The 22,069-nt window shown below is 39.7% G+C and overlaps 1 protein-coding gene across 1 annotated transcript; it reads right to left on the bottom strand.

Moving 5' to 3' along the window:
• Positions 1 to 20,826: 20,826 nt before the first annotated feature.
• On the bottom strand, positions 20,827 to 21,348 carry LOC143562083 (uncharacterized). Its single transcript, XM_077049995.1, has one exon. The coding sequence runs from the start codon at positions 21,346 to 21,348 to the stop codon at positions 20,827 to 20,829; it is 522 nt and encodes a 173-aa protein (XP_076906110.1).
• Positions 21,349 to 22,069: the final 721 nt, after the last annotated feature.

A 22,069-nucleotide genomic window follows, 5' to 3' on the forward strand; every position in this document is an offset into this window, starting at 1 on the left:
TACTTTGCATTGAAGATTTGTATCAATCTCGTCGGAGTTCTTGAAGTAATCATCATCTTAAACTCAGAAAACTCCTCTCGTTGATTTCTAGCAACCATAGCTCGTTGTAATCAGTTCTTAGCCGAATATATGATGTCGTCGAGACCCGACTATCAAACTATTGATAGTGTCTGTTGGGTCGGATTTTTGATAAGGAAGATTGGAATCTTCTCAACCTCCTGAGAAAACGGCTAAGTATGGACTTCGAGCAAGCCTAGACGATCGAGCATGGTTTTACTACTTCGAGCAAGGTCTTCAGAACCTTAAATGGTTGATTCTTCTAAGTGTTAAGGCTTCGAGCAAGCTACACTTCAATGAGCAAGAGTATTCTTCTATCGAGCATGGATTTCCAATCGAGCGAGCAAAGGATGATCGAGCACATGGGGACAAGCAAGGATGCAATAAGAAGATGTCAAGTGATCAAAGCAAGGACTTCGAGCACAGTTCAGTTCACGAGCAAGATTTACATCTGAGCATGCTAAAGATTGCTGAATAAGAAAAGCTGAAGACATCAAGAAGAATGAGCTTGCTCGATGGACTAGTTCGAGCAAAGCATGGACCAGTCAAGAAGAATGAAGTCTACTGGAAGGGAATATCTTCACTGAAGATATTCTAAGTAAAGTATGCTCGAGGACACACATCGAGCATACCTGTCATAGTGAGCTTGCTCGAGCAAGATTGTTATCTTGCTCGAGGACTCAACACTTGTATTATTTTGTATTTCATTATGTAATGATTAGGAACTTCTAGAAGGAATTCAGGGTCTATAAATAGGGGTCATAGGATACCTTTTAGGACACGGATTTCCAGACGTAATACAGGCTGGCACACACTGAATACGAAAAACATTCCAAAGAATATTCCTTTTGTTTTTCCTCGTACAGCCGCCGCCGTCACACAAAACTCTAGACATTCCTTTCACTGTTTCGTTAATGAATCATTTAATACAGTGAATCTTTGTCTTTGAATAAGCATTTATTGATTATCTATTATTGTTTTGTGTTTACTATTTACACTCCTTCGTTCCCACTCGTTGGATATCCTGATTCCGTCGGGATATTCAATAGGTCTTTGGGTATTCGAATCGGTGTGTTCTTGTCAACCTCTAAAAGGTTTCACCCGATTCACAGTCCTGACAAGTGGTATCAGAGCTTGATTAGCTCGCTAAAGGCCACGGGACTGAAGGTGTGTGACAAAGCTTGAAGCTTTGCTTTCTATTAGAAAACTCAGATCTGGTAACAATGGAAGACCAGGAAGTTTCCACCAACAAGATTCTAAGGCTGATTGGACAAGAAAACTTCATTAAATTGAAGGTGCTATTCGAAGCAGTGGTAAACTACAACGACCCAGAGCTTTGGAACTCCATCACTGATGGAAACTATGTTCCCTCAACTGCTGCAAACAACAATGCCACGATTGAGGTAAAAATGAAGAAACGAGATGATAAGGCTTTGTCTATGCTAAAGTTAGGACTTTCTTGGGAAATTTTGGCAACTGTCAATCATCATAAAACCGCAAAGGATATGTATGATGTAGTTATCGAAATGTTTGAAGGGAATACTGAACTTAGAGACATCAAGAAAAACAGACTGAAGCAACAATTGGACAGGTTCAAGTTTAAGGACGGGGAAAGGTTGAAATCAGTGTTACAGAGGTTTATGACAATTGTGAACGACATAAAAACAACTGATTTACAAATCTCTGACTTTGAGCTGAACAAAAAGCTTTTATCATCATTGTCAGGAGAATGGTACACTGCTAGCAAGTTTATCAAGGAAAAAGCCAGTTTTCCGAACTTCAAGTTAGATGATGTGATTGCCTTTCTCAAGGCTGCAGAACATGAGATGATAGAGAACCATATGATTAGGGAGGACATGCCAAGCTTTTAAGTGAACAATGCTCTTGTAGCACCAATGGGCAACCTCACAATCAAGACTCATCAGCCTATCATTGAGGAACCATCAGACACAAGTTCAACTTGCAGTGGACAATCCAGATTCAATGTTCAGCTGATTGAAGATGACACTCCCTCTGCAGCAAATTGGCAGTCAGCATTTCTGCATAACAATAATGCTCAAGGAACAGATTATCAAGCATTGTTCTTTATGTTTACTGAGTCATACCATGCTTTTGTTGCCAAGAACCTGATCAACACAAGTATTGTGCAGGAGATCTTGAGCAAATCGATGCTAATGACTTAGAAGAAATGGACATAAAATGGCAGGCAGCCATGTTGGCAGTCAGAAGCAAAAGGTTATATAACAGAACTGGCATAACAAGTTTCAATGGACCAAATGAAAGAATTGACTTTGACAAATCAAAAGCCATCTGTTATAACTATCAACAACCAGGTTATTTTGCTAGAGAGTGTAACATGCCAAAGCAAGTCGGCAATCAAGTTAACCAGAATCAATTTTGTCAGAACCAGAATCAAAACTTCCAACAGAGAAATCAGATTTCCAACCAAAACCAGTATCAAAATCATAACAGAACTCAGCAACAAACATTTCAACCACAAAGAAACAATCAAATACAGGTTCACACAAATCAGAACAGAACTACTCAAAACAATGTGAACCAGCAGAGAGATCAAGGAAATGTAGCTGTTACCAGGGTACCAAAGGATGGAGAATTTGATTGGAGCAATCATGCTGCCGAAATGGAGAAGGCAAATGTTGCATTCATGGCCAAAGTGCATGACAAGGCTGAATCCTCAAATGCACAGGTACAATCCGATATTTCAATTTTTGATCTTCTTATTACAATTGGTGAATTAAATCAGGATATTGGGAAGTGGAAAACTGAGTGTGGAAGAAAGGAAGTGTTCTTGAATGTTTATGAAGCAAGTGAAGCAACATATGAAAGTCAAATCAAAGGGCTTGAAGAGGATTGTCTGATGACATACCAAACCCAAACAAGAATGACAATTGAAATTGAAGGGTTGAAGAAGATGTATGCTGAAGAAAAACTGAAGAATGCTGAATTGTTGATACAAATTGAATTCTTAAAGAACCTTGTTTCTACTGGCAACATTGTGGGTTATGTGGACAAAATGACTGAAGAAGAAAAGTATAAAAAGGTGCCACCACCTTTTTGTGATAGCTACCCACTGAAGGTAGACAAGGAGAACAGAAGTGAGTATCTTAAACAGTTCAAGAATGTCTTTGATGATAAGGCTGACTTTGTCAAACAGTATGTTGATGTATTTGTGGACAAAGATGGAGAATTTGTAGTAAAGCAGAGTGAGAAGCAAGAGATTGAGAAAACTGAAAAGATTGAAGGTGAGAAGAAGAAGTGGAGTGAGTACTCTAGTGAAGATAGTAACTGTAAGTGTGGGAGCTCTATGTCATCTAAGAGCAAGAAGAAGAAAAGATCAAGCAAATAGAAAAATGACAAGATTCCTCTTCTACCACCGATGACTCCAAAGTTGAAAAAGCACTATGAGAAGATGAGAAGAGAACACGTAGTGTTTGACATAAGTGCAAAACCATAGCCTGTTATTAAGAAAAGAACAGAAGAAACTATGAAATCTTCCTATGATCAGTCACATTCACCAATTTATCCAGTTTTCTCTAACCATGAATTATTTGACATTGGGAATGTGGATTATGTGCCAATGAGGAGACACTCAAAAGAACAACAGGGAAGCTCTTCTAGAACTTCATCAAAGCTGAAGAAAATTGTCTTTGTCAAAGAAAAGTATCCACAAACAATTGACCTCTGTAAGCTGATAAAGATGAATTTCTCAAACACCCTGTGTCCAAAGACCTCATTAGGCTTTGACATCACCAAGTGACAGAATCAAAGACATGAAGCTGATTGAAGACATGGGAAGCTTTGCCAAGGTCTTTTGCAAGAAATGTGATGCCTATGGACATCACACTAATTCTTGCTGGATACTTGAAGACACCTTTGATATTCCTGATGTGGTATGTGGTTTCGATATGAAAAGTTACAAAGAGATGTATGAAAGGTACTTAAATGGAAACAAGAGTTCATCTGAAGATGAGAAGCAAAAGCAAGTTTTTTAAAAAAGGCTCAAGACAATTCTGAAGATTAAGGAAAATGGGCAAGTGCCGAACAAAGCTGAAAAGAACAAGAGGTCCTTTGATAAGGGAAAAGGTAAAATGAGACCAGGTGTTCTTAATGGTGATGAAAAGTTTTTATTGAAACAGGGGTATGAACCAAGAGGGTTCCAATGGAAGACAAAGAAGGAGGTGAATGAGTGGAAAGACAGAGTGATTGAACAACTTAAGAACAACATAAAATCATCAACTGTGTCCACTGGATCAGATTCAGACACAGATGAAGAATGTGAAGTTGTGTATGAAGATCCACCTCCAGTTCCAGTTCCAACTGCTGATGAATCTTCCTCTGATACTGAATTACAAACTCATGCAGTTTGTAACTCAGAGTCCAACTAATTTTTGTTTTATATGGTTGTGTAGGAACAATCCTTGAACAACAATGATTTATGGTACATAGACAGTGGATGTTCCAGGCACATGATATGTGACAATAGTGCACTGATAAATTATGAAAAGAAGTATGAAGGACCAGTTGCCTTTGGAAGTGATGAGAACGGAGGAAAGATTGTTGGAAGAGGAACACTCACAAATGGCAAGGTATCCTTTGAGAATGTTCTACATGTTGAAGGACTTCAGTACAATCTGCTGAGCATTTCTCAAGTCTGTGACAAAGGATACAAGGTAGCCTTCAATGATGAACACTGCCTGATCTTGAAGCCAGAGTTTGTGATTCCAACTGAATTGATAATGATGATGGCTCCAAGAAATGGCAACCTCTATGAACTAAGAATGAACACTGCAACTTCAAGAGGTGGTTCATGCTTTGTGTCCAAAGCAACTGAAAATGAAACAAAGTTATGGCATAGGAAGATGTGTCATGTAAATTTAAAGAACATGAACAAACTTGTGAAGATTGAACATGTTGTTGGCCTTCCAACAAGAGAGTTCAAATTGGAAGAAAAATGCACATCTTGCCTTAAAGGCAAACAACATAAATCCTTGCATAAAAGCAAAATGATAAACACAATTGATGAGGTATTGGAACTCTTACACATGGATCTATTTGGTCCATTAAGTGTTCCAAGTATTGGAAAGAAGAGATACTGCCTGGTGATCACTGATGATTATTCAAGATTTACTTGGGTATACTTCTTAGGCAGTAAGGATGAAACCCCAGACCTGATCAGATCCTATGTATTAAAGATGGAAAATCAGCTTGAAAGGAAGGTGAAGGTCATTAGAAGTGACAATGGGACAGAATTCAAGAATGGAATTATGAATGAATTCTACACTTCTAAGGGGGATATTTCAACAGTACAGTGCACCTAGAACTCCTGAACAAAACGGTGTTGCAGAAAGAAGAAACAGAACATTAATTGAAGCTGCAAGGACCATGATTGCTGATGCCAACTTGCCAGTCACTTTTTGGGCAGAAGCAATTAATACTGCATGCTATGTGCAGAACAGGGTTCTACTAAACAAGGCTCAAAACAAGACTCCATATGAAGTTATCTTCAAAATAAAACCTTTTGTGAAGTTCTTGAAGCCTTTTGGATGCAGATGCTCACTCTTAAATACAAAGGATTATTTGAACAAATTCCAGTCCAAATCACTGGAATGCTTCTTTGTGGGCTACTCATCTCATTCAAAAGCCTATAGGGTCTATGTGAAGGAGCACATGGTGGTCATTGAGTCATCAGACATAATTTTCAATGAAAATAATTTTAACAATATTGATGGTCCCAAGTGGCTGTTTGATTTAGAGAAAATGATCAAATCATTTAAAATCTACAATGAGGATATGGATGATAGTATGTACAGAACCAGCTTTGAAGAAAAGGGTAAAGCCAAACAAGTTGATCTGGACAAACTATGGACATTAGTTGCTCCTGAAACAAATGGATTTAATTTTTGGAGAAGCACCCAAGGAGAAGCTAATGCTGAAAGGAATGGACAGGAGGCTTCAGTAGAAGTCTCAAATGAAGGTCCAAGTGATGTTGAAAGTGAACCTATTCAAAGTCAACAACCTGATTAGCCTGAAGGGATACATCAATTTGAAAACAGGTTCCAATCTCTGTTTGATTCAATGCAATTTGGAGTAAATGAAGCATCAACATCTGCAATCAAACAAACTCAAGAATCTGATAAAAGTCAAGAGAGAAATGAAGATGAATCTGCTGAGCTAAATATGACAAATCTTGAAACAGAAATGTCTACACAACAAGTTGTGCAGACCACCTCAGTTGAAAGAAATCACCATACAGAGAACATCATAGGAGATATAAAAGAAAGAGTTACTAGAAGCTCATCTGAAAAGGCAAATATCTGCATGTTTGCCTGCTTCTTATCCCAAGTTGAACCAAAGAACATCAATCAATCATTAAAGGACAACAGCTGGGTAGAAGCTATGCAGGAAGAATTAGCCCAATTCAGAGACTTGCATGTATGGGACTTGGTGGACAAGCCTAGAGGCAAGTATGCTATTGGAACAAAATGGGTATTCAGGAACAAAAAGGATGAAAGGGGAATAGTGATCAAGAACAAAGCAAGATTGGTAGCTCTAGGATGCTGACAGGAAGAAGGAGTGGACTTTGAAGAAGTTTTTGCTCCAGCTGCAAGACTAGAGGCTATCAGAATCTTTCTGGCATATGCAGTATCAATGAACATTAAAGTCTATCAACTTGATGTGAAATCTGCATTTCTAAATGGAAAGATTGATGAAGAAGTTTATGTCACTCAACCTCCTGGTTTTGAAGACCTAGTCTATCCAAACAAGGTTTACAAGCTCAGCAAAGCACTTTATGGACTACATCAAGCACCAAGAGCCTGGTATGATGAGCTGTCAAACCATTTGTTGGAGAATGGTTTCTGCAGAGGAGCCATTGACAAGACTTTATTCTACAAGAGAAGAAACAAAGATCTGCTGCTGTTGCAAGTGTACGTGGATGACATTATCTTTGGCTCTACAAATGAGCAAATGCGCAAAGAGTTTGAGTAAGTAATGAAGTCCAAGTACAAAATGAGTTCAATGGGGGAAATGAATTTCTTTATTGGATTACAGGTGCAACAAAAGGCTGATGGAATCTTCATAAATCGATCAAAATATGTGCAAAAGATTCTTAACAAATTCAAGTGCCAAGATTTCAAGACAGTGTCTACACCAATGGACACACATGAGAAAATGGTACCTGATGAAAAGGGGGAGCCAGTGGACCAGCATAAATATAGGGCCAAGATTGGATCATTGATGTATCTCACAGCATCTAGGCCAGATATTATGTTTGCTGTGTGTGTCTGTGCAAGATTTCAAGCTAACCCTAAGGAGTCACATATGCTAGCAGTGAAAAGGATATTCAGATATTTGAAGAGAAAACCAAATTTGGGGATTTGGTATCCATAGAACCCCTCTTTTGATTTGATGGCCTACACAGACAGTGACTATGATGGTTGCAACATGAGTAGAAAATCAACCTCTAGAGGATGTTAGGTTCAGGGAAACAAGCTGGTGTCTTGGCAATGCAAGAAGCAAACTACAGTGTCAATTTCTACTGCTGAAGCTGAGTATATTGCTGCATCTGCTTGCTATGGACAGGTTCTGTGGATTCAAAATCAACTGCTGGATTATGGTCTGAATTTCTTACTCACACCTATTTTAATTGATAACATTGCTGCTATGTTTATAGTTAAGAATCCAGTCCAACATTCAAAGACTAAGCACATTGAAATTAGACATCATTTCATTAGGGACTGTCAAGAAAAAGGACTATAGAAATGAAAAGGGTAGATACATCTGATAACTTGGCTGATTTGTTCACCAAACCTTTAGATAAAACCAGGTTTCATTTTCTGTTAAAGTGCCTAGGAATGATAAATGCAGATGAGGTCTGATTTAGGATGTGTGCTTAAGTGAGGTGCTAACTGATTATATATGTCTCTCACTTTGATTGTTTACATGATAAATTGCTATGCTTGAATGATTATTCTATTTGCATGACTCATGTATGTGACTAAATTGTGTGAAAATTCTGTTGAAATATGTTGCTATGTGTGCTTGCAGCATTAGGTACTCTGATCTGTGCTTGAATGATGTATTTCTGTAATTCTAAGTACTTCGAGCATGAATCTGTGCTTGATCATGTGCTTGTTGCTCTTCGTGCAATAGCAAAAGCTCTTGCAAGACTATTCTAAGTCAGTTGAGCACAGATGTCATAGCTCAGTTGCTCGAGCACATAATTTGCTTTGAGAACTTCTCCAAGTCTTTCGAGTATAATTCTGTGTTGTATGGTGTGTTTGACGTTCTTCGAGCACAAACAAACCATACTTGAACTTTCTCAAGTATTTCGAGCACGAATAATGTGTTAAGTGTGGTCGAGCAATGGACATGTGTTCTGGAAAACTTTCTAAGTATTCCGAGTATAAGTCTATTACTCAAACACACAGTTTTCTTTTAAGTCTTTCGAGCACAAGCTCTGAAATGTTAGATCCTAAGGTTGCTCGATAGACTTCAGAGTACGCTCGATGAACTATTGAGCATGCTCGACAGACTTATGTACTTCTCTGAATGATTTCTGCCATCTGAATGAATGTGTTTGATATTGCTAGAGTGTGTGCTTGTGAAATGTGCTTGAATGACATCACTGTTTTCAGAATCAATACTCAAAATGAATTTTCAAAGGAAATGATTTTGAAACAATGAAATATTTTTGACTAAGCACACTGTTTTTGGTAATCTCACGTAAGAGAGATGATAATATTATCCATGTTCCAAGTTTTAAAGAAATAAAAATTGTTTTGTGTGGAGATTGAATCCAACTTAGAATGGGAAATGATAGTAAATTGCCTAACCTCTTAACCCATCGATTAGAAGCTTAAAAGATCTCTGCTCAGTAAATTGACAATTCGTGTAGTATCTTCTCATGAGTGTAATGATTGATGTGAGACAAACATAATGATAATGCTAAGTTTGATGTGGTGATTCATCCGAAGACCAAGGTATGTCTCCTTACACGTCTCTCCGTATGATAGGCAGAAAGGTAATTACCTAATCATACACGAGCCTGTTGATGTCTTGGTCTACCACAATTATATTTATAAAATAAATGAGCAACTAAAGCGAAGTACGCAGTTGAAAGTCTATAAAAGAAAAAGAAGCATGAAGAAAAATATTGAACATAAAATTAGAAAAGGTGCTTCATAAATAGATTCTAAGTAAATAAAATATCATGACTTTAAGGGGAACCAAGGGAACTACAGGAGTAGGGCATTCAAATAAGTCCTAAACACTCTGAATGTCGTCCGGATGGCTTGTAAGTCTAATGTTCAACCTTGAAGTCTGATATTTATATATAAATATATATATAAGTCTGCTCATATAAATACATATTTTGACTAAATACATATTTTGAAAGTCAAATTGGGGTGATTGGAGAAATCTGAATAAGCCTAAAGAAGAGATAAGGGACAACCTGAAATCCAAGGTGTAACCATTCCAACTCAAGCTCCTAACATATCACGCAAATCATGAGAATCATGTTAAGTGCTTCCACCTAGTGTCAACCTGACTTAAGTCGTAATAAGACTGAAAATGATATGGTGTGACAGTTATTAGACAATCTGATCCCATGTTGAGATCTTTCCAAATGTTAGGAAATGAATTTTGAACTGGATTTTGATCTCTTACTTCACCTTAAACAAATTGTTTAGGACAACTCAAATTGAAATGAATCATTAATTCGAGTTGTGAAATCTTAAATTGCTTAGACGACTACACTACGGTGAGTATACTCTGTGCTTTGCATGAATTATCTGTGTATTTCAAACATGTGTAGTACTTCGAGCATCATGGTAATCTGAAAATTGTTAAGTGTTTCGAGCATGCTTCTTACCTTCGAGCACCAGTTATGATGTGAAAAATGTATGATATGTGTTTCGAGCATGATTGCATGATGAACTGTAAGACCTACTTCTTGGATGTGTGCTAGATAATTAGGAATGCAAGCTCTAGCTTAGGGACTTCATTGAAAAATTTCTTGAAGTAATTCGAGGAAACTTGCATGCTAGACTCTAAGGATTGACTGTTCGAGCACACCTTGAAATGATAGATCTTCATAAGGCTTTCAAGCATGTCTGTCCATCGAGAACAAGGGTAGAAATTATCTAAGTCACTCGAGCAAAGGCTCAAAGACCATTAGGGATGCATCTTGAGCATAGGACATAGTCATGATAGATTTCTAAGTATCTCGAGCACGATGCATAGTCGAGTAGGGTCAGAAAGCAGGTGTGCCTCAGGTATACTCATTTAAGATTTTGCCAAGTACACTCGAGCACACTACCTATCGAGTATGATTCCATACTCGAGCAAGTAATTTAATGGAAATTTGGCTAAGGAATCGAGCACAAGTCCATTCGAGCACATTATCTCGAGTTTACTAGTGTTCGAGCATTGCAAAGATACAAGTATGTCGAGCAAGAAATTGTACAATGCACTAGAGTTCAGGGAGAGCCAGCTGTTGTTTTGGCTATATGCTCGAGCAAGGGAGGTACATTAAATTTGAAATTAAATGACAACTTTCGTGTGCTAGACGACAAAATGACCGTACCACCCAAACGTTAGGTATAAAAGGGGGTCTTAGAAACTTTTTCACTTATCTCTTCCTCGCTTGAACCTAATCGCAAAAACCCTCTTGCTCGTGCTATCTCCTTCTTGCTCGCTGCTCTAATACTTGTTTAATTTTACTTCGATTACAGCCATTAGCTCTGTTTCGACTTCGGTAAGACATCGTTGTTCGAAAATCGTCACACCGATTTCGAAATTAGGGTTTCTAATTGAACTATTGACTAACTGTTTACTTGTTCTTGCAGGTACGCATATTACTATGGAACAGGTTACTGAAGACATTAATCATCTATCTGTCCTCATATATTGGTTTTGCAAACTTTGTGTACTGACATTCCTTTGTTTTTGCAGACCTGATGGCGTTTAAATTCGAAAAACAGCATAATATGTGCGCTCAGTTGGAGATAGATGATGAAAACCGCGAGTTGGAGCCGATGATAAACTTCTTAAGCAACTCTAATTTGCGGGTGGCATTGACTGAAAATCCTACAATCTACAAGAATCATATTTCGGATTTTTGGGGTTCTGCAACATATGTCAATGATGTCAATGGTAAAAGAATTGAGTCGTCTATTCTAAATCACGACATTGAGATAACGGAAGCCTCAATCAGAGTTGCATTGAACCTGAATGACAATTTTGAAGCTCAGCCGTCCTACTCGGTCCCAAGGTTACTAAGAAACTTTCAAGAGACAATGGGCTATCAGGGAGGAGTTAAGAAGGGCCAATTTCAAAAGGGTAGCTTTCCCTTAATATACAGGTTCTTGATTCATCATGTAATCCAGTCCTTATCTCCTCGAATAGGGACTTGGACTCTATTGAGCAGAGAACATGAAACTCTCACAGTTGCAATACTTTATCAACAACCCTTTAACATTTCAAGATTTATCTTTTAAGGGTTGGTATCCAATACAGGAAAAGAAGAGGGTAAACGATTTCTTATGTATCCAAGGTTTTCGCAAATCTTGATAAACAATTTTATGCCTGATCTTCAACGAACTGGTGAGGTGCTGAATTTGCAGAATCCAAATATTTGCAAAGGATTGAAGGATGCTCAAAGCCAATTTGTTGAAAATGGTGAATGGGGTTTGCTTCCATGGAACCCGTCTCGAAACCAAATCAAGAAACCCCACCATCAAGCCCTAACCTATATGATATCATTTGTGAAAATGCCAGACTTGAATTTGAGAACATAATGTTGAAAGAACAAAATGCCATACTGACTACAAGAAACACGGCATTGAAGCTGCACTGAATGAAGCTTTATTGAAGATTCGAACCTTTGAGGGGCAGTCTGAGGTTGAGAAGACCTCAGATGCACCAAAACAGGGGGAGAAACCTGAACCTGAAGGTGTAGAGAGCTTAAAGATAATTGGGATATTATATGAAAGTTCAGAAGAAGAGGATAAGGAGGTTGGACCATCAAATGCATTAAACATGCTAAATCAAGCATATGATGATGTGGAATCGGAGGATGAGGGGGAGGATAAGGAGGTAGAATAAACTGAAGAAAAAGTTTTAAAAGGAAAAGCAAAGGGAAAGGGGGTTGCACTTACCGATGATGATCTACACCCCCTGCCCCAACATACAGTTCAGTCTGATGATATCTTGTACAAAGAAGATGTAGTTGATCCAGATGTGGCTGAAGCTGAGTCTGTGAAAACAGCCATAAACTTAATGAATGAAGAATTAGAGGATTTGGAGAGAGAAGAGGAGGAGGAAATCTCTCAGGAAGTTATTGAAGCGCTTATAAACATGAAAGAGAAGGAAGAAGAAGATGAAAGAAAGATGAAAGAGGCAGATGAAGCAATAAGAGCTACAATTGATGCCTTGAAAGAAAGTATGAATGTTGATGAAACAGAAAAGGACAAAACTGAAGAGTATGTGACCAGTGAACATGATGAGCATATGAAAATGGAAGGTGAATTAACTGAAACAGAACCAGTAAACACTGGAGTGGAAACCAACAATTATCAAGAAACTGGACTGGGACTGAGGGATGAGCCTGAGAAAGATGAAGGACCAAAGATGCCATGGAACGTATATGTCAAATTCATTGCACAATTGGTGATGCTCAGAACATATTACAACATCTTGCTAAATCCTGAAGAGTACAGTCCAGAAACTATGAATGCAGCAAGGAAGTTTCAAGAGGAGCAAAAGCGAGAACAGTGGGAGAAAAGTCAGTTTCTGCTGACAGACTCATCTGAACCAGTCATTAAAGAAGTTGGTGATGAAGATGAAGATAAATTAGAAAAGTCAATGACTTCAGAATCTGTTGATGAAGAAATCATACTTGAAGGTCCAGAAATTGAAGTAACTAAATCTGACACATCCACTCCAACTCAATCATCTTTGAAGCCAAAGCATGCAACAGAAACTGAGACACTTAAATCTAAGAGACAAAAATCTGTAAAGAAGATGGTGTACAAATTAAGGTTAGAAAAACTAGAAGAAAGCAGGAGGGCACAATCTGAAAGAAATGAAGAACCTATGATTGATGCTCTCCATGATCTTGAAGAGACTGTTGATTTAAATGATGAGAATGAAGATGAGGAGGGGTTAAAGGAAACTGAAAAGGAAAATGAAGATACAGATTATCTGATAAGTTTGGGATATGATCCATTAGATCTTAAAAGACTATCAGAAGAAGAATTAGCAAAGGAAGCTGAGGGTTGAAGAACAAGAAAGACCAAAAGAGAACTGTTGATGAAGATTGGTCACAAGCCTGCATTTCTTAACCTGCAACCATTTGATAAGATTGACAGACTCTACAAAGAGCTCTTGTAGAGGATATCTCAGAATATGTGAAGAAGATAGCAAAGAAGGCAGAGGGTGAAAAGGTACTAAAAGAGTCTGACAGAAGAACTGAAAAAAAAGCCAATGATGAGACTGAATATGAAATGATAAAAGCAAAGCATAACGACATACAGTTTCTTCAACTATTGGCTATAGGTATGAATCCTTGATTAAGCTCACTCTTAAAGAACTTAAAAGAAAATTTTAACTTGTGAAAGAATCTCACAAGGATAAGAAAAGTCAGGAAGCCTATGAAAGAGAACAAGAACTAAGGATGAGACTGGCAAAAGAAAGAGAAGAAGCTAGGAAGAAGGAAGAGGAAGTAAAGAGGTGGTTTGAAGATCCTCAGAGGATAGAAATATTGAAAAAGATTGTCATGGGGAAAGGGATGACGGAAGAACAGTTTCAAAACATGCCTCATGAACAGTTAATAGATATATACAATAGAGAGCAAAAACTATATCTGGAAACTCAAAGAAGGTTAGAGGAAGAAAGAAGAAAAATGAATGATTTGGTCAGAGCAGAAATGATGGTAGCGTTACACAAGAAAGGTGTCGGTATGGGCAGACTGCTTAATCAATCTGACGAAACATTGAAAATATGGTATGAGGAAGAAAGGCTTGGTGCACAGAAGAAAACCCAGAGAGGAAGCACAAGCTGGACTCCAAGGTCAGAGGTTGTGAGGCCTGAACCACCACGGAATGAAAATTTGCCCACACACCTCTTTTTCGACAAACGATCAAAGACCTTGAGAGTCATTGCTGAAGATAAGAAAGAACATCTCATCATCTTTAGGGATGATTTGAGAGATTTCACAAAAGAACAATTGACCAAGATGGCTGAGTTGACCTTGTATGACAATCAAATCAGAAGTCAGCCACTAGTCAGCAAAGGAATGATCTCTCAAAATTTATAAAAGAACAAGCAGAAAGGGGAGTCCCATTCTTGCAACAGAGGAAAAGAGAGATCAGAAGCCAGACTGAGAGGGAGAAAAGAAAGAGGAGGATCAGTGAAGTGCACATCTCAGAACTCTCTCTCTTTGGTTCCAAGAAACAAAGATCTGAAGCAAGTGGTTCTCACCATAAAAGGAAAACCTTGAAAGAATTCATGGCAATAGAGAAGTGATGCAGGAACCAAACTCAAGGGTGCAACAATTTGGAAGAATCACATACATAACATATAATCAGCACGATGATTCGACTACCTTGAGAAATGAATCTGGGTTACCTATTGCGGTTATAAGACATGATGGAGATATCAAGTTCATGCATCCTCAAGACTTACAAGATCTAATTGAAGCTAGATTTCCAAATGATGCCTCCGATTCCTCAGAGCTCGATATGCTCAAACAAAGGGCTGCCTATGTCAAGAAACTAAAGGAAAGATCTGATTCAAGGAGCAGAGGAAGAAGATAACAGAATGGAGCTAATGGATGATGGATTTTATTTCTATTTATCTTTGTATTTTTTTTATTTGTAAAAATTTAATATGTAATGTCCGAGAGGAAAAATTCCTAATTATGTAATGAAAAGACATGTTCTTAAATGATATATATTCTATGTCTGATGCATGTGTAACTCTACGCATGTATGTTTTGGTGCATCTGAGCTTGTTCCAATCTAGGGGGAGATTATTGGGTCGGATTTTTGTTAAGGAAGATTGGAATCTTCTCAACCTCCTGAGAAAACGGCTAAGTATGGACTTCGAGCAAGCCTAGACGATCGAGCATGGTTTTACTACTTCGAGCAAGGTCTTCAAAACCTTAAATGGTTGATTCTTCTAAGTGTTAAGGCTTCGAGCAAGCTACACTTCAACGAGCAAGAGTATTCTTCTATCGAGCATGGATTGCCAATCGAGCAAACAGCTTGATCATACTAGTTTTAACCAAGTGTTATGAGCACAGGATGATCGAGCACATGGGGACAAGCAAGGATGCAATAAGAAGATGTCAAGTGATCAAAGCAAGGACTTCGAGCACAGTTCAGTTCACGAGCAAGATTTACATCCGAGCATGCTAAAGATTGCTGAATAAGAAAAGCTGAAGATATTAAGAAGAATGAGCTTGCTCGATGGACTAGTTCGAGCAAAGCATGGACCAGTCAAGAAGAATGAAGTCTGCTGGAAGGGAATATCTTCACTGAAGATATTCTAAGTAAAGTATGCTCGAGGACACACATCGAGCATACATGTCATAGTGAGCTTGCTCGAGCAAGATTGTTATCTTGCTCGAGGACTCAACACTTGTATTATTTTGTATTTTATTATGTAATGATTAGGAACTTCTAGAAGGAATGTCAGGGTCTATAAATAGGGGTCCTAGGATACCTTTTAGGACACGGATTTCCAGACGGAATACAGGCTGGCACACACTGAATACGAAAAACATTCCAAAGAATATTCGTTTTGTTTTTCCTCATACAGCCGCCGTCGTCACACAAAACCCTAGACATTCCTTTCACTGTTTCATTAATGAATCATTTAATACAGTGAATCTTTGTCTTTGAATAAGCATTTTTTGATTATCTATTACTGTTTTGTGTTTACTATTTACACTCCTTCGTTCCCACTCGTTGGATATCCTGATTCCGCTAGGATATTCAATAGGTCTTTGGGTATTCGAATAGGTGTGTTCTTGTCAACCTCTAAAAGGTTTCACCCGATTCACGGTCCTGACAGTGTCACCATCGATTGGGACACAAAGGGGTTTCAAGACGTCGTGAATGTTTATGGCATTGCTCTAGAATGGGAGCTGGAATTTCCGGCTTCTGGTTCTACAGCAAACCGTCCTCCGGCGGGGAAGATTGCTATGTTCGCCGAGTTCTTCAGTTATGGGAATCTCCGATTTCTGGTCACCCAATTTCTGGGTAAGCTGATAACTGGGAATATGATTCATATCTCCCAGCTTCATGCGTAGGCGATGATGCGTTTGTGTTTTGCTGCCGGGCGCATGGTATTGTGCTTGCCATCGACAAATTTGCCGTGTTCTACCGTAGGTACGGTATGGGGGCCGATATATTTGTCTTCCGACTGACCGGAAGGCTGTTGCCTTGGATGCATCGCCTCTGGATCCTCAATGGGCCTGGAAGTTCTTTTGGATCCGGGAAGACGTCATCCCCTTACCCATGTATTGGCGTTCGGCGGACCAACCACTGCTCGCCCTTTCGTACGTTGAACGTCCGAAAAGGTATGGGTGGTATCAGCAGTTGACCCATACTGCCACCCCGATGTGCCCCATCCCTGAATCTGCCCTTGTGAAGGCTGGGATGAGCCGCCTGTGGCCCTATCCGGATGAGGTGCCGTATTTCCAGAAGCCAAATGGATGTAGGTGTATTTAAAATACTTCTAATGTTTAACCCAATACCTAACATTGGCTTTTTATGCAGTTGAAGGTCTTCTGTTGTCTGTTCTTGCTGTGGACGTGTCTGGGGCTATGCAACTTACTGCCCGCGACAGGAAAGACCTTCCTATCCTTGATAAGAACAAGGATAATTTTTTGTTTCCCCAACAGACCCGTCAGGAACCTGTGGTTTATGAGGGTTTGTTCGCGACAGGTAACATGTTTTTGATACTTGATCTTATGATCAATTAGCTAATGTGTAGCCATGGTGCAGCCTTTGGTCGCAAGAGGAAGGAAGCTTCTTCCAGCAACGTTCCTTTGGTGGTTGCTGGTGAAAGGCAGGATATGAATCCTTCTCCTCCTCCTTCTCCTCCGGCTGTGAAGAGGAGCCGCCTTTGTGATCGTGTTGCGGTCCGCATGCAGAGTACACTAGGTATCTTTCAGAGAATTGCATGTATTATACGTTTAGCAAACTGACTTGGTGATTTGCTTCTATGCAAACAATGTTATCTTCCTAGACACCCCACCTGCCAAGAGTGACCCTAGCATATTGTCTGCTGCTGACAAAGGGAAATCCAAGGAGGGTGCAACCTCCTCTGCTGTCCGGAAGCTGCCGACGTCAGAATCACCACCCCTGCCCCCGCCTATTGTTCATGAAACTGAAAAACCAACTGGGCGGGTATCGATACCCCCTCCGCCTCCTCACTCCTCGGAGAGGGAGTAAGGGGGCCGTATTTTGCAGGGGGTGCTTCCTGGCACGTTCCTGAATGGAATCTAACTCCCACCTCCCGATTTTTGGACAGAGATGTGTGTTTTGATTTCCTTCACGAGGGTGTGCCTCCTGCGGAACGTGAGTATCAACGTAACCATGCCCGGGTATCTCTTGGTAATTCGTACATATATCATTTGGCCAACTTGGTCTCCACGACCCAAGAGATATACCGAGACTGGAACTTCATGGGCCAGAACTGGGGATTGCAGGACAATCTCCTCGAAGAGCTCCGAGCCGAGAAGGAAAAATATCGGATCGAGGCTAACACCGTAAGATGGAAGCTGAGAGATTCTGAACAGGCTCTGGAGCAAGAGAAGAACTACCAGGCGTCTGCCTCCAAGGACTGGGAAGAGGCGTGTCGGCGTCTGAATGCTTCTATTGAAGCTGCGCGCGCTCACGCTTGTACCCGCGAGGCTGAACTTGCCAAGGCGGAAGAGGCGAAACAGGCTCTTGAGGACCGCCTTGTCGCTCAAGAGGAGACTCTCAGCACTCTTTGTGCTGCCCACTGCTGACAAGGACCAGCTTATTGAAGATCTGATCAAAGAAAACGTTCATTTTGTTGGTGAGCAGGGCACGCTGAAGTTGGAAGCTGAACAGGCTTACTCTGACATGGTTAATGGCGGAAGGCCTTCCCAAGGTAAAGATTCCATCTCAAGTATCAGCTTGTGATAAATCCTGATCTTTGCTTTCGTTTATATAGGTTATCTCGCATATTCATGGACGATCAACCCTAGGAGACTGCCTTGCTGATCTTCTTTGCGCCTCGAGTGATTCGGGGCGCAGGGCAGGTTTCCAGGAAGGGATAACCTTTTCTCGGGAGGGTCGTTCCTTGGAGGATTTTGAACTTCATGGAGTAGATATGGATGGGAAGTATGATGCACAAATGGACGCGTTTGACGAACTGCATTTTCCCATCCAGGACGTTATCCAAGGTTTTGCTGAGGCAGCGGATGGCGTTCATTAGCTCCGCAACTATCTTCATGGAGAAGAATAATTTTGTTGTATATTTGTCTTCTCGTTTCTGTAATCCCTTTTTTGATTGTATATATGACATGGATTTTACATTTTTTCTTGTATAATTACAATATAAATGTGTGTTAGCTAAATCCGCCATATATCCAAAATATAGGATTAGGATAAGTATTGGCACGCAGACCTATCCATACAGGAACTAAGATGCTAAAAATTTAAAATTGGATAACTACGCGTTAACACTGTATTCTTGAGTTTTTTTTAAGGGATTGGAAAAGAAATGATAAGAAAATTTTTCTTTTTTCATTATTGAGTTTTTTTTATAAAGGAAAAGAAAGAAAATGGAAGGAAAAGTTAATGCCTTTTCCTTCAAAACTTTCCAGCCAAATATGGCCTGATTGTGAAGGAAAAGTTTATAGCCCATTATAATTTACTAATTTACCCTATTTGCCTCTTCTTCTTCTTCATAAATTCTATTATCAATCACAGACGTACTATGCTGTGCGGCTTGTCCATTCAATAAGGTATTAATCTTTCTTTACTTAATACTTTTTTTTCTTTTATTTTAACTCGAGAATGTCTTTTAAGTGTATAATTTCTTTTCCTTTCTTCCCCTATCCAATCTTATCATTTCTTTTCCTTGTATTTTAAACCCTAGAATGCAGTGTAACTATATCGTATTAACGTCAGTTCATGATATTAAACAAAGACTTGGTACGTAGACCAAAATTGGGGGCACACGGGCCAGTAAAGAGGCACGCAGGCCCAAAAGAAAATTACATAGTTCAGATATAGCACCTTCGTATTTGTGCAATGTTCCAAGTTCTGGGAATCAGGGTGCCATCTAATTTTTTTAACTTGTACGCACCCTTTCCCAGCACTTGATCAACTTCGTAAAGACCTTCCCAAGTTGGGGCTAGCTTTCCTGGCAATTCAATGTTTGATGCTTCATTGCTTCGGAAAACGTAATCTCCTTTGCTATATTCGCACAGTTTGACTCGAGCGTCAAAGTATTTTGGAGTTGGCGTTTGTATTTGCTTTCGCGTATAGCTGCCAACTCACGTCTTTCCTCCAGGAGGTCTAAGTTCATTCTGAGTTCTTTTTCGTTGTATTCCATCATGAGGATTCTTGCGGATGGGAGACCAATCTCGGCAGGAATCAAATGCTTCCGTGCCATATGTCAAACTGAACAGTGTCTCCGAGTTGCTAGTCTTTTTACTGATACGATGCGCCCATAGTACGTGGGGCAACTCGTGAACCCACCCCATTCGTTTGGTTCCCAATCTAGCCTTGATGCCTTCTTTGATGCTACGATTGGCTCGCTCGACCTGCCCATTGGCTTACGGATGGGCAACTGATGTGAACACTTGCTTTATTTGTAACTTAGATAACCATTCCTGGAGGCTGTTGTCAGCGAATTGAGTACCGTTATCGCTGACCAACGTCTGGGGGAGACCGAAATGACAAATAATATATTCCCATAGGAATTTTTTAACGTTCGCTGCCGTTATATTGGCCAGTGGTTTGGCCTCTACCCATTTTGTGAAGTAGTCTATAGCGACCAACATGAACTTCACCCGCCCGGTGGCTTCAGGGAACGGTCCCATGATGTCTATGGCTCACTTTTGGAAAGGCCATGCTGCAGTGACTGGGACTAAGTCGTTCTGGGGTCGCAACGTCCGAGGGGCATGTCTTTGGAAAGCGTCACATTTCTGGATTTCCTTGAGTGCATCCATGTGCATGCCTAGCCAATAGTATCCCGCATTCATTATGTTTGCTACCACCATCCTTGGTCAGGCATGTAATCCGCAGATGCCCTCGTGAACTTCTCGAATTACGTAGTTGGCATCTTCGGTGTCCACACACCTAAGTAGCGAGCCAAGGAATGACTTACGGAAGAGGATGTCGTCGTGAACTTGGTAGCATAACGCCTTATGGCGGATCTTTCTTGCTTTTGCCTTGTCTTCCGGGAGAGTGCCGGATGACAAGTATTCGATTAAGGGTGTCATCCAAGAGACTGTGCCGGTCTGGATAACCATCACTTGATGCTGAGGTATGGATGGGCTACCAAGACCTCGATCATCACATCTCTGCCCATGTGCTCGAAACTGGTGGATGCCAACTTGCTCAAAGCATCCGCGGGTCGATTCTTACTTCTTTTAATGTGGACTACTTTGCACGAAGTGAACTGGTGCATGAGGTCTTTAGCCTGGGACAGATATGAGGCCATAACATCGTTTTTTGCCTCATAAGTCCCCGAGACCTATCCTGCAATAAGCATAGAATCGACCCAAGCTTCCAGGAATTTCACACCGAGCTTTTTCGCAATCCGCAGCCCAGCCAAGAATGCCTCGTACTCAGCTTCGTTATTTGTACTTTTGAAGTTCAATTTGATGGCATAAGTGAACTCTTGGTCGTCTGGGTTAATTAGCTTTAGGCCCGTGCCCGATCCCTCTCTGCTTGATGCTCCGTTCGTAAACAGAGTCCATTGCTGATTTTCGTCGGGAGGGGTCGGAGGTTGCTGTTTAAACAAACATTCCTGAACTTTGCCTGTTGGTACTTCCGTGACGAAGTCTGCCAAGACCTGGCCTTTGATTGCGGGTCTGGGTTTATACTCAATTGAGTGTTTACCCAGTTCGATCGCCCACTTGGCTGGTCTCCCAGACAACTCAGGCTTGGCCAGTACATTCTTCAACTTATAATCAGTTAACACATGTATTGGGTGGCCTTGGAAATACCTCTTTAACTTCCACGCCGCATATATGATGTGATCTAAAATATACATATTATTATATAAATATTTCTTATACTTTTGAGCTAGATTTTATTAATTATTAACCTAGGTGATTCATATTTAAAAGTTTATTGGTTGGAGAGACAATGAGCTAAAATTAAGCACTTTTATTAAACTTGAGATCGAAGAATAAAAGCCTATTTGATTAATGCATTTTATATGCATATTGTTGAGATTAATTAAGTATTATTAAAAAGAAAGAGAGAAAGAATATGCTCATGTTATTCTGATGTTGTAAACGAATTAATGCAATATACTAATTAATCAAAATGTGAGGCAACATATGTTTTATTGTTATTCGTGATAATGCCAGATATAAAGTTCATGCATAGCACAAAGTATAAGGGATTTTTTTTCTTCATCGGCTTTGCAAACAGGAAACAAATGGATCATGGGCTTATGTCAAGAAAATGGAAAATTTTGCAAAGGCCCACATCGTTAGAAAGGGTATATGCTAGTTGAATGGGCCAATTAAATAAAAGGGGCATCGATTAAAGAAGAATTATATATAAGGAACAGAAGGGAGTTTTTTTAGCCGACACCCCGTTAATCGAATTGCGGAAGCGTAAAACGGAAATGCAACAAATACAACTGGTATCAAATACATTGTTCATAAAGAAACATTACTAACTAATTTACAATATATTACATCGTTCTAACATCTTTTACAAACTAGGTGATACAATCAAACCGGTTCTTCAATTACTTTACT

Source organism: Bidens hawaiensis, unplaced genomic scaffold (assembly GCF_021521415.1).
Source record: "Bidens hawaiensis isolate Kalapana, Puna unplaced genomic scaffold, B.hawaiensis_p1.1 tig00020908_1, whole genome shotgun sequence".
In the NCBI taxonomy this organism is placed as follows: Eukaryota; Viridiplantae; Streptophyta; class Magnoliopsida; order Asterales; family Asteraceae; genus Bidens; species Bidens hawaiensis.